The 12,252-nt window shown below is 62.8% G+C and overlaps 4 protein-coding genes across 4 annotated transcripts; 3 read left to right on the plus strand and 1 right to left on the minus strand.

The window, feature by feature from the left end:
• Window positions 1–3,606: 3,606 nt before the first annotated feature.
• MNEG_2097 (hypothetical protein) lies at window positions 3,607–3,954 on the plus strand (the record flags this gene model as incomplete). Its single annotated transcript, XM_014049421.1, has 1 exon — window positions 3,607–3,954. One exon carries the CDS (start codon window positions 3,607–3,609, stop codon window positions 3,952–3,954), a length of 348 nt encoding a protein of 115 aa, XP_013904875.1.
• A 1,601-nt stretch (window positions 3,955–5,555) lies between these two features.
• On the plus strand, window positions 5,556–7,458 carry MNEG_2098 (hypothetical protein; the record flags this gene model as incomplete). Its single annotated transcript, XM_014049422.1, has 4 exons — window positions 5,556–6,035; window positions 6,250–6,441; window positions 6,692–7,058; window positions 7,289–7,458. The coding sequence occupies 4 exons, from the start codon at window positions 5,556–5,558 to the stop codon at window positions 7,456–7,458; spliced, it is 1,209 nt and encodes a 402-aa protein (XP_013904876.1).
• A 917-nt stretch (window positions 7,459–8,375) lies between these two features.
• On the minus strand, window positions 8,376–9,346 carry MNEG_2099 (hypothetical protein; the record flags this gene model as incomplete). The annotated part of the gene is made up of 4 exons (XM_014049423.1): window positions 8,376–8,386; window positions 8,576–8,693; window positions 9,026–9,101; window positions 9,249–9,346. The coding sequence occupies 4 exons, from the start codon at window positions 9,344–9,346 to the stop codon at window positions 8,376–8,378; spliced, it is 303 nt and encodes a 100-aa protein (XP_013904877.1).
• Window positions 9,347–9,948: 602 nt separating this feature from the next.
• On the plus strand, window positions 9,949–10,816 carry MNEG_2100 (hypothetical protein; the record flags this gene model as incomplete). Its single annotated transcript, XM_014049424.1, has 3 exons — window positions 9,949–10,016; window positions 10,210–10,407; window positions 10,654–10,816. 3 exons carry the CDS (start codon window positions 9,949–9,951, stop codon window positions 10,814–10,816), a joined length of 429 nt encoding a protein of 142 aa, XP_013904878.1.
• Window positions 10,817–12,252: the final 1,436 nt, after the last annotated feature.

Consider the following 12,252-nt stretch of genomic DNA (forward strand, 5'->3'; position numbering starts at 1 on the left):
GGGGCCCTCCGCCGCCATGGCGATGTTGGGGAGGAAGGACGGCAGGACGCCCGCCTGTGGGGGGCGGCGTGCAGCCGGGTGAGGTCAGTTGGAGGATGCATGGGTGTGGGCGGAGCTGCAGCTCTTGCTTGCGTCGTGATCGCATGGGCCGTGCAGCTGGTACGGGCATGGTCTGCGCTGACCCGCTGGTTTTTCCAGGCAGGGCGTGCCAGCAGCCTCGCTCGTGTTGCGCCGCGGTCGCCCGTTTATCTGTGGGCGCGGCGCGGTCACCTGCAGCCCCGTCTCGTAGCAGCCGACCGCAGCCGCGATGAGGGCCATCGCGCCGACGGGCACCGCGAGGTCGAGAACAAAGTACGACCTGATGACGTCACCGTGGCGTCACACGACAAAGGCAGGGTGGGTTGCATCAAGCCGCCGGCAAGATCAAAGCAGCAAACGGCCAGCGGCCACTAGTGGGCGCGCCGCGCATGGGCCGCCGGCAGCGCCAGCGCCGGGCGCGCGTGCAAGGCCCGCCGGACTGCTCGCACCAGGCCTCGGCTTGTGACGAGTCGCATCTCCTGATTTCCCCAGGCCTGCCACTCTGCCACTCTGCCACCGGTCCTGCCCCAACAACATCATGAACGAGTTTGTTATTTGCCATCCACTCACTGGGTCAGGGTGACGAGGTGCTCCACGTATCGCAGGCGGCTGCGGTGGTTGCGCCACAGCTGCGACGCATTCAGGGCAAGAGAGACATGAAATTCTCGTGGTATTTGATGCCGCTGCTGCGGCTTCTGCCCGAGGATGCTACACGCAAAACGGTTCAGAAGAACGTGGAGTGTTTGAGCGGTTTTGAAATCATGCGCCAACAGCTCACCGCAAAGTCAAACACTGTCGGCGTCACGTCGGCCTCGTGCGCGCGCTCCAGCGTGACCGCCTCGAGCTTTTTCTTATAGTTGGAGGGCCATGATGGGCGAAAGCGCTCTGACGCGCCGCTGATGCGCGAGAATGCGGCCTCAAGGCGCTCCTCAGTACTTGGGGCAGCGGCGGCGGTGGCGCAGCTGCCGGGCTGCGCGTCGCCGCTGCTGCCTGGGGTGTCTTCGCCCGTGCTTGCGCAGGCACCGAAGTGGGCGGCTGCCGTGCTCTCGGGCCCGAGCGGCAGGTCTGGGCCTCTACTGCTTGCAGCGCGCGTTCGCAGGCGCAGCAACGCGCAACCACATGCGCGTGCAGCACCGCGCAGCGGCAGGGATCGGGGCGGCAGATGTGCATGTGTATTCATGATCGATTATCATAGATAGTGCGTACGTGCCAAACGACGTGCACGGTTCAGGAGTTTGACTTGATCAGACAGCGCCGCGCGGTGAGCCAGCCTCCGTGCATGGTACAGTACTTGCGATATGCTTTCAGATACTGGTTCTGCAGATTTGAGCGACTCATCAGGCACCTGATCACTGCTGCGAGAGGTTCCGTCGGACGTTGCGGAGTCTGCAGTTGCCGAATCGTCATCCCAGGGTACTGTACGCGGGATTGCTATGATGGCGGTCCAGCGCAGTGCGTGAAGGGCTGCAAATTCAGCTGGGCAGCCGAGAAGTGTGCAGCGCCGGCTTGTCAGGCCTTGTCGGTGCACAATGACGTCGCGTGCTGGGTCGGCAGTGTTTGCAAGCCTTGTGCCACCCTTACCTGAAGACTACCCACTCTTCTTACCTGAAGAGTACCCGCCCGGTACTCTTCAGGTAAGAAGACCAGTCAATCGTCAAGAGTTGCGAGTATATGATGCAGCAGCGCCTAGCACACTCAGACGAGCAGACAGCAGCCCGCTGTATGGCGCACTGGACCATACAGTAACACCAGAGCCTCCGGCATTACACACTCCGTGAGTGGGGGTAGTACTTGAGCTAGTGACGCAGGAGTTCCGGTGGTTGCGAAGATGCCCTGAAGAATCCGACGCAAATGGTGCGAATCCACCAGCGCCTGCCCTTCGGGACGAGGCTGCAGATCAATGTGGGCTGCAACCTTTTGGTGGATTAAGTCCTGAATTGAGAGACAGCAGCCATGCAGCAACATGGAGCCACAGGGATGTGTGGGCAAGGTCAGGCTGGTTGTACCTGGGACTGAACTGTTTTTGCGGTGTCCCATGTGCAGACATTCTCTGCAGCAGTGGTGGTGGGTAGGTAGGTTCTCTCTGGTCGCGCTTCGGCCTGCTGGCAGGGGTGGTCCTCTGTTGCCTCTACAGTCAACAAACTGCGATTTTCTGTTCTGCCGCGCTGCAGTAGCGGCGGCCTGGGCCGCCAGTGCAGGATGCGCCAGCACAGCAGCGACAGCGCCGGGGGCAGGGTCGCGCAGGTGTGTTGAGTCACCACGGCAACTGACACGGCAGCTCGTTGTCAGCAGCGAATCTCATGATACGGTATGATAACCCGCAAGCAGAACGATTTCATACGGTATTGAGCAGGCACGAGGATCGTCCGCTCCTGTTGCCCAAGTTTAGCCAAGTGCCCTCGGGCTTTCCGCACGCACCCGGATCACGCGGCGATCCCGGAGGTGGGCTTCGCTTGCCCTGAAGGTTGGTTGATACTCAATATTCGTGTCCATCATGTCCAGGGTTGGGCATGAGGTGGTTCTGAGAGTGGCTGCCGCGTGCTGCTCAGGAGCGCTGCCCCTCTCAGCCCCTGCGCAACGTACGGATCGCAAGCGTGCTCTTTGACGGCTGGGACACCTGCATGCCCCACCTCCCCCAAACATAGCGCCCATCTCTGAGTGCCCACCTGGCTGGCGCGCAAGTGCTCGGCGCCTGCCATGGATTTCGCCGCGCAAGCGGCAATGGAGGCACAGGCGATCCTGTGCGGGCGCCTGCCGTCTGTAGAAGACACATACGACATCGCCGCGCTGCTGGTGCGCGCTTTCACGGCACCAGAGGCGACGGCCATGGCAGCGGAAGCTGCAAGGGCAGCGTACGTAAGGCTGTTTCGATCCGACGCCCACGGTGCGGAAGCCATAGCCGCGCTGCTCTCGCCCGCCTCGCGCCAGGCGCTTGTTGCAGCGCTCGAGGGCGGCGGCCATGCCGCGCTCAAAGTCGGGCACATCCTTTTCCAAGTGGTATGTTTGGGCTCACGCAGCGATGGATTGTTTGCGCGAGACACATGTGACCGCATCGCGGGCACGGATGGCATGATTGAATCCATGGTGCACGCCCTCCAGCGGGCTACCCAAGCGGCGCGGCTGCTGCCTGAGGCCCCTGTTGATCACAACCTGCGAAAGGCTGTTGGCAACCTTTGCTTTGTGCTTTCGAGATTCATACAGTGTGAGGGCTGTGCAGCGCATCTTCTTGCTGCCCCCGGTGCTGTTGGCGCCCTTGCCGCTGCTGGGCGCATGGATGGGGCCCCGATAGATTATTATTGGTCTGACACGATCGTGCGCATGTTTGGATCGATGATAACTGTTTTGGGTGCGGACGCGGCGCGGGCGCTGATGGCGGAGGAGGGCGCGTTGCATATGATTGTGCAGGCGGTGGGCAGGAAGAAAAATAGTTTTTAGACCGGTGCGCTTGCAACGCTGCGGCTGCTGGCCTCCGCCGACGCTGAGATTGCGGGCCGCATCATCGCAGACACAGGCGCCAAGGCCGCGCTGATGGGCGCCGCCGTCACGGGCACCGCGAGCGAGGAGGCCCGCGCCGCGGCCAGCATCGTGCTGCGAGGGATCGCGAACGCCGGGCACGCCGGTGCTGTGGCGGTGGCACTCAGGCCGTGCCTGGTGTCGCCGGCGGACGACGCTGAGCGTGGCCGCGCGCGCGCCGCGCTGATGGAGTTTCTGCCCGCGCCGTCGGTCGACGTTCTTGAGGCCGTCGCCCGCGAGGCGGAGATTGAGGCGGCGGCCCTTAGGGCGGAGGTGGCGGAGCTGCGGACGATCCCAGTCAACACGCGCGCCGCTATCATTGAGCTGGCGGCGGCGGCAGCGGCGGCGGCGTCTCGCAAGTAGTGCTGCGCGTGCAACTCTTGTGTTATTGCTATTCCTTCTGCAAATGTTTGCACCTTGGCTGGGCCTTGTCTCCCAGGCTTGTGTTTTTGTTGGGTGTTAAACACACATGCATGTGGCGTGTAAACCTGTACTGTGTGTGCATGCACATGTGATTGGCTTGTTCCCTGCTGCCTCGTGTGACTTGAAGCGCTGGATTTATGACAGGTTCTTACTTGTTGATAGCTGCCACACCCACCCGGTAGTGACGGTGATCTGGCAGTTAAAGGCCTGCAGACAGTCGGCCCATTGCGTGGTATTACCTTTTCAACCGCCTTGAGCCTGCTGTATTCAAAAGAAAACCAGGTGGGAACGAGGTAGCATGCAGCCGCAGCAGCCCTCAATGAAACAACATTCACTACGCAACTGCCGTCTTTGCTTGTCAGCATGCCGTTGGAGAGGGTTCTAGGGCCTGTGATAGTGAAGTGGCCGGACACCGGTGTGCAAGCAGAGTGCTTTCACGAATCAGGTCACCAACGCTCGCCAATCTTGGGAGGTGCATCAAGTCCAGGCCAATGCGCACCCAAGTTGTGCCGGAGGTGAGAGGGCTCGGGCCACTTGCGACAGACACTGAGATATGAGTTTCCTGGTTCTCATGCTGCTGTAGAGCCGAGCATTACATGTATCCATGCTTCAAGGGTTGGACCCTTCCGTTGCAGCTGGTCTGTGCCTGAGGAATTTACTACCGCCTTGTTCTTGCCACCTTCAAGCTGCAGCTGCCTGATTCGCACGTGTGACAAGGCATGACTGTGTGGCTTTGGCCTGACCTTCCTGCCATCCGCATTCACTGTCAGGAAAGGGTCTAAAGCTACAAGGTCATCTCATCGTAGCAGGTCAGATTTCTTGGCAAATCCCTGGCCGGCAATCGCCACCGATTCCTCAGCGGCCGCCCGCCCCTGGCCTCCATTCCGCTGCTCCTGGTGTGACCTGGAATTGTCACTTGGGTCAACACGCATGCCGCGCCCTCCTGCATGTGGCAACCCGAGTCGTTCTTGCATAGTACACACACCAAGAGAACTGGTGTTGACTGAGCCCTTGTATCATTGGCGACCTGAGCCGCAACCGCACCAGGGCGTGGCTGTCGGGCGTACGCCCGTCTGCACGGTGGCACACAGCGAGGTCCATACCGGTGAACAGCATCATCTGATGGTCATGTGTATTGCCACCTGCAACCCTGGTACTGTATAGTCACAACGGTGACGATCTCATGGCAGTGGCCGGTCATCCCTCGCGCTTGACGACCTCTTGCCGCTTCTGAAAAGTCACATGCACGTGTGGTTCCCAAATTTGCAAACTCGACCTCACCTTGTTTTCGCACACCCTTGTCTTCGCTCCCAGCAAGCACCGCCCGCTGCCCCGCTTTTGCGCCCGCTGCGCGCTCATAAGTTTGTTGGGAGAGCCACACAGCGAGTGGCTGACTTGTGCAACTGCTCTGTCGGGCTTCTGCGCCCCGAGCGTTTGGCGCCCTGCGGGTGCTGCGCCGCGGTAGGGTGCGCCCTGCTCCAGGGCGCCACCTCGTCGCGCTGCTGCGCGTGGCAGGCCCTGGCCTGCCGCGCCTTGCAGCCATGCGGCGTCGTGTGGAATCACACATCATCTTCGGGGACCAGCAGGGACAATACGTGACCATGGCGCGGCTGATGCGTTCGGCGGACGCGTCGCGGCCGTCGGCGCAGCATGCGGCAGGGCACGCGTCTGCGGCGACGTCAGTCTTGGCTCACCACGGCAGCAGCGGCGGCAGCAGCGGCGGCGCCGCGATATACGACCCGTGGCTTGCGTCGCTGCCGGCCGTGTCCCGGGCGCTCGCGCGGCTGCGCGCCCGCCACGCCGCGCCTGGCGCGGCGTGGCGCGCGCTGGTGGCAGCAGCCCTGCTTGGCGCCAACGCGGCCGCGCTGTACTACGTCGCGCGGCGCGCCTACCTGGCGTATCAGGAGCAGCAGCAGCAGCAGCAGCAGCAGGAGCAGCACAAGGCGGGCGACGAGCAGCAGGCCGAAATCACGCGCGTTGCCCTCGCCTACCTGCAGCGGCTCTGGGATGTCGCTCTGCAGGTCCGTGCGCGCGGCGCTGCTTTGTGTCTGACACACCTTTGGGCTCATCTTTGAATTGCGTGTCTCATGCCGCGCGTTGCTGGGGGGTGGCGCGGGAGTTTGTAGATCAACGCTTCCTTGACGCACCCAAGACATTGCGGCTGCACTGGCAGCAGGCGCTGTGCGGCGTGCGGCGGTCCAAGCCGCGCCGCCCACGCGCCCCACCAAACCCCAGGCCAGCGCTGCAGGGGCGCCTCCCGATCTGGGCCCGCCAGACGAGGAGGGCGTGTTCACGTATCACGGCCGCGGCGGCGCGAAGCTCTATTTCCGCGTCGCCCCGCGGCCGTTCAAGGACGCGGCCCCGCACGCGGGGCCGCCCCTGTGGCAGTGGAGCACGAGCAGGCGGCTGTGGCTCCCCACGTCGGCGGTGGGTGGGGCGTCCGCGGGCGCGGGAAGGGAGGGGTGCACAGGTGTCGCGGGCAGGGCCGGGCGGAGGCGGCCGCCCATGTGCGCCCCAGGCGCAGGGGTCCACTCGTCGGCCGTGTCTGGTCAGCCGCGCTAGGCTGCCTCCTTCTGCTATGTACATCTGGTGTCTGGTGCTGGCACAGTGTGTCTGCCGGCCCCGAACCTGCGTCCATCCGCAACGACTGCCTTGACAAAAATGCTCCACCCCGCAGGCCGACAGCATTTGGTGCGCCAGCGGCGACCAGGGCGGCAGTCCCTGCCTCGGCGGCCGCCTGCTCATCCGCCGGCTCGAGCTCGAGTCGCAGCTCGCGCGCGGCGCCAGCTGCCGCGTCGCGCGCGCGGCCGCGGAGCCGCTGCGCGCGCTGCCGCCGCTGGAGATCCCTGCGATCGCTCTGAGGCCGCGCAACGGCACTAATGGCAAGGCGGGCCACGGCGCCGCCCTCGGCATCGTAGCGGCAGCAGCAGCGGGGGTGGCCGGCGGCGCCGCGGCGCTCAGCGGGCAGCTGCTCCCGGACATCCCTGACAGCTTCCTGTGCCCGCTGAGTCAGCGGGTGATGACCGACCCCGTGGTGACGCCGGGTGAGCGCTGTGGCGCGGTGTTGCGAGAGGCCGGATTGACCTCTTGTGGGGAGCTTCCTCAAGGGGATGAGGCTGTGATGGCGTGTGCAGCGGCAGGATGGCAGGGAAACCTGTGGTATTTGCAGGCCTCTTACACATCTCTGCCCCTCCCCCTACGGCACCATCCCTGAATCCGTGCAAACCGCCCTTGCCTGCGCCCAACCCTTGAAACCGCGCCTCAACCCCTGCAGGTGGCGTGACCTACGACCGCGCCGCCCTGAGCGACTGGATCCGGCGGAAGGGCACCGACCCTGTCACCGGCCACCCGCTGTCCATCTGCAACTGCTACTCAAACCTGAACCTGAGGGACCAGATCTGCGGGCACTTTCTGGTGCGGGAGCAGCTGCAGGATGCATACTGACAAGTCACTCACTCTGATGCGATCTCGGCCAGTTGGGCGTGGGTGCAGGAGTTCTGCAACGACCACCGGGCGGCGCACCGTTGACCTATGTTTGACCAGGGTTTGGCGCCAGTCGAGGCGGCGGCGCGCTTTCTCCGCTGTACTGCGTGGCGGCCGGCGCAAACCGGAGGCGTGGCTGCATTTTGGGCCTTGCACGGGTTGCTTATTTGTGTTTGACTATCTCGCGACAATCATCAACGCGCCTGTTGTTTGCGTTTATAGCGGCGAGTTGTGTTTGGGGCCGTGACAATGCGCGTGCCGCCGTTGCACCTCACATGGCAGGGGAGTTGCGAGAGGCATTGTTTCGCCCCAACTCGTGTTGCGTGTTGCCCCCCACACACAATCGTGCTTATTTCATTCTGTTGAGAACTGGCTCACAACAGGCACGCGAGAGCCCGCCTGGCGCGTATCACGCGGACCATGGCGCGCATTTACTGCCAACACCTTGATAATCCCTGATGCAGCCATCGACAGCGGGATCACAGAGTTTGAGCAGGGTGGCAGGGGAGGGGCGTCGGCCGATCTCACACACATGCATGGCACAGTCAGCCCTGCATTACACACTTTACTGGGCACACGCTTGCAGACCGCATGGAGCACCTTGGCGTGCGGCACGGCCAGGGCCGTTTCGGGGCATCAACATTGCATCTGCATTTATGCAACGCAGTTGCAATCCCACAAATAGGGCTTGCCGACGTTGTAAACCAGCCCTGCTTTTGGGCCCTCTCATCCTCTGACAGGCAAGGTGGATTTAAGCCTGGCACCCCAGACCGCACTGCTCATGATGGATTGAAGACGTGCCAATGAACACGGCGTACAAACACAAAACAGAAAAAGTAAACGGACAGGCAACTGCACCAACGTGATCATATGGACAGTCACTTGATGCCTTCCTTGGCGGGCAACACCGTTGACGCATGGCTGGAGCGCAAGGCGCTACAACCCTCCGACCACGGGCATGCCAGGCGCCCCGTGCAGGCTGCTGCTGCTGCTGCTGCTGCTGCTGCTGATGATGATGATGATGATAATGATAATTATTACTATGGTGATGCTGCTGGGCAGCTGGGTGGCAACTCACGCTGCGCCGCCCGGCTCGGCTGCTGCGGCTGTTGCTGCTGCTGCTGCGCGGGCGTCCAGGCCGCCTTGATCGACAGCGCGTGGATGCCGCCCATCTCCTCCTTCAGGGCGTCGTGGATCTGGTTGTTGCAACAGATGCAGCGGTGCATACCAAATGCAGCAGCACAAGAAGCAGCAAAAGGTCAGCAAGGGCGTGGCTGAGCGGGAGGCGGCGTGAGGCGCTATTGTCAAGGTAAGGGGTGGCAGCCGCCGTGGCAGCTCGAGCGTGGGGCGCCGGTGCAGCTGATTGGCTCAGCACGGCGCAGCTAATAGCAGCAGCAGGCGTCATCATGACCCAACTCCGCACTGCTACAAATTCCGTGTAGTTGGCCCTTCAGCGCGTGTGCTGCGCGAGTTTCATCTTGTGCGGGGGTCCATGTTCCTGCCTGAGGCTGCACCCGCATGCGCTCACCATCCGGTGACGCGCGATGAGCATCTTCCCCTCGAAAAGTGTTGACACCACGCCCACATCAAACGCCGCGCCACACCTGGCAGCCCAAAGCAAATGCGCACGGTCAACGCAGGCCCGCCTTGCGCGCTGCGGACGCCGCTCGGCACGCTTGCGCGCATGCCTGCCTGCGTGTATGCTGCGTGCGCGGCGCTGAGCAGCTCCCAAACGGATGCTCACACCTCACCCGCCGGATGTGTCAACGACAGAGACAGACTCCGCCTGCAGCGCCGACTCCAGCTTGGCCTTGAGCGCGTCGGCGCTCACTGCCGGTGATGCCGCCATTCCAGGAGCGACGTTGCCGTTGCCGCCTGGTCTGCGCTGCTTGCTATGCCTCACCCTGTGCCTGTTACGGTATCACAATGAGCTTTCTCGTGAGCGCAAACCTGCCCCACACGATGCAATACACAGAGGCGTGATCTCGGTAGATCTGTGAGTAGGAGAATGGATCGGCGCTGGTAAATGACAAAGACGTGTGTACGTCAGGGTTGGTTATGAGAAATTTGTTTTGCTGGACCCATCGCTCTCTTAAAGTCATAACCCGACACAACTGAAGGCGCTTCATCATCCCGAGCACCACATAAAGTACCGTATCGGACGGACACACAGCTACCAGGTGTTCTCATCGTCGCATGCTCATATATAGGCTCACCTGTGCCGTGCACAGTCACTTCGTCCCCGCCCGGTAGGCGGAGCGGCTTGCACCAATGCTCGCGCTCCGAGCCGTTGCGGCATCGGCTGGGCGCTCAGCAGGAAGAGCCTTCCCCAGCTGCAGCCGACTCGGCTGCCACCTCACCATCATTCCGCTCGCGCGCAGGACCCCCCGGTGCCGGCCGCCGCCGCCAGCCGCAGCCGCGCGACCGCCAGGCGCGCGCCCCCGCAATACGATGAGCGCCCCGCTGCGCTGCGCCCACGTGACTGTCCCCTACACGGAGCTCGAAGCCGGCATAGAAAAGTGCGGACACAGCGCGGCCCGCAATCCATTCCACGCAGACCCAGATCGACCCATGCGGCCACGCTTGCGCCCAGCCGCGCGCCCAGAGCGCCTGGCCAGGCACTTCCCTGTCGGCCACCATCCAAACAGTAGGGCTCTCACGCTCGTGGGCGCATTGCACCACTGATGTAGTCTGTCGATTTCAACCGCGCAGGCTTGACCGCCTGCCGCCGCCGCGCTACGTCGTCTTCACCGCCGACCCGGACCCCGCCACTGGCCTGCCCTGGTGCCCCGACTGCGTGCGCGCGCTGCCGGCGGTGCGGCGCACGATGGAGGCGCAGGGCGCGGCGCTGCTGGAGGTCGGCGTGGGGCAGCGCGCGGACTGGAAGGGCAACGCGGCGCACCCCTGCAGGTGAAGAGGCGGCTGCCTGTGGGCGGGGCGGCTGCGGCAACTCCCCTTTAACACAGCCTGTGGTCAGGGCGCCGCGGCATGCGGCCACGATTTTTGAGGCTCAGCGCACCGCCATGCAGACAGCAGCTGCGCGCCCAGCAAGTCTTGGCTGATTGCACATAAGATGTTTTACGCACGCTCAAAAGGGAGTCGCTCATGACCTCTGACTCGGTTGCGCCGCAAACTTGCACGCGCCGCTGCCCCCAGGACCGACCCGCGGTTCAACGTCGGCGGCGTCCCCACGCTGGTGCACTGGAAAGGCGGCGAGGAAGCCGGCGAGAAGCTGGGCGCTGAGCTGGAGAACGCGGCCTCTCCTGAGGAGGCTGTGGCTGTCGTCGCGAAGTTCATCCTGGACACTTCGGGCAAGTGAATGCCTCGGCCGTCGCACGTCGCACTTCGGGCAGGCCTGGCTCCCCAGGCCTCCAGCCCGCACGCCAGAATCAGAAGTCAAATAAAGCGGATGGGAGGCTACTGAGTTTGCGAGGTAGGGGCAGCGGCTATCAGAGTCACCACAAATCACAGGGCTTGCATGCATGTGGCGCCGACTGTAACAGCTCAAAAACTTGGAAGGGCACCATTGTACAAGCTGCATCCATCTCAGTACAGCATAATGTCCACCGACAAAGTCATAGTGGCAAAACAAAAGGGTCAAAGAGTCGATTTGGGGGACAGCAAGACAACTAAATTACGCCTGCAAGCGCGTGCCGGCACGGCCAAATTGCGCAAACGGCTGGGCTGCCGAAGGGCTCGCCACCAATGTGCTACCGTCTGGCGGCATCCGTGCCGCTGCTGCCGCCGTCGCCGCCGCCCCCCACAGCCGCTGCGCCGCCTGCCGCGCCGTCCGCGCCTGCTGCGTCCCCCAACACGCGCCCGTCGCTTGGCACGAGGCGGGGTATGCCTCCAATAATGGGGTAGGCCACGCCAATGTCGTCATTCACGAGCTCCATGGCGGCAGGGTCAAACCTGGAGGCAAGCACACGCGCCCACACGTGTGTGTACGCGTGTGTGTATATGTGTGCACGCGCGCGGGGGAGGAAGGGCTGTCGAAGGAGTACGCGTGAACCCTGCTGCTTGTCACTGCGCATTATCGGCTTCGTATGTGGGCTTATGCGTTTGGACCATGCGGCTGGGTTCAATGTACGCTCAAACAGGGACAGTGGAAAACCTGTCAATCGCTCTTGTAGTTGCTGCAGGCGCGATGCTGCCAAAGGGGTTCCAGCTGCGGTGCTGCTGGTGCGACAGCCGCAGGTAGGGAAGTTGCAATGACACTCTGCTGCGTGCAGCCAGTGATAGGCGTGGCTGTGCGCACCTGAGGGGTGTTTTGGAAAGCGGGCACACGAGGAAGGGCAGCAGCGACGTATCAAACTGGCCAGCGCCGTCGGCGGGGCCTGCTTCGGCTGCTGTAGCTGTTGAGGACCCTAATCGCCGCCGTCCTGCAGCGGCAGCACGTTCTGGCAGACATGTGGCCGCAGCTGCAGTTGCGCTGCGCCAGGTACCAGGCAGGCCATTGAGGGCACCGAGATATCGAATCAACGCCATGCTTATATGTGCCCCACGGCGCTGGATGATGATCTTCGTACTCACTGTCGCAGAAACGCCGGATCTGATGCCGTATGATTAGGGCAACTACCACGTATATATAGTCATTGGGTTACAAAGCGACTTTGGGGACAACTTGAAGTCAGTGTCACCAGGTGACAACACCATTGCATGCGCTCATCACAACTGCAATTGCGGGCTGCTTGCTATACACAAACACCTAGGCGATACTGTACAAAACGGATCCCAGAAACCTCAAGCAGGAGG

The sequence above is a fragment of the Monoraphidium neglectum genome (assembly GCF_000611645.1).
Source record: "Monoraphidium neglectum strain SAG 48.87 unplaced genomic scaffold scaffold00228, whole genome shotgun sequence".
Taxonomy (NCBI): Eukaryota; Viridiplantae; Chlorophyta; class Chlorophyceae; order Sphaeropleales; family Selenastraceae; genus Monoraphidium; species Monoraphidium neglectum.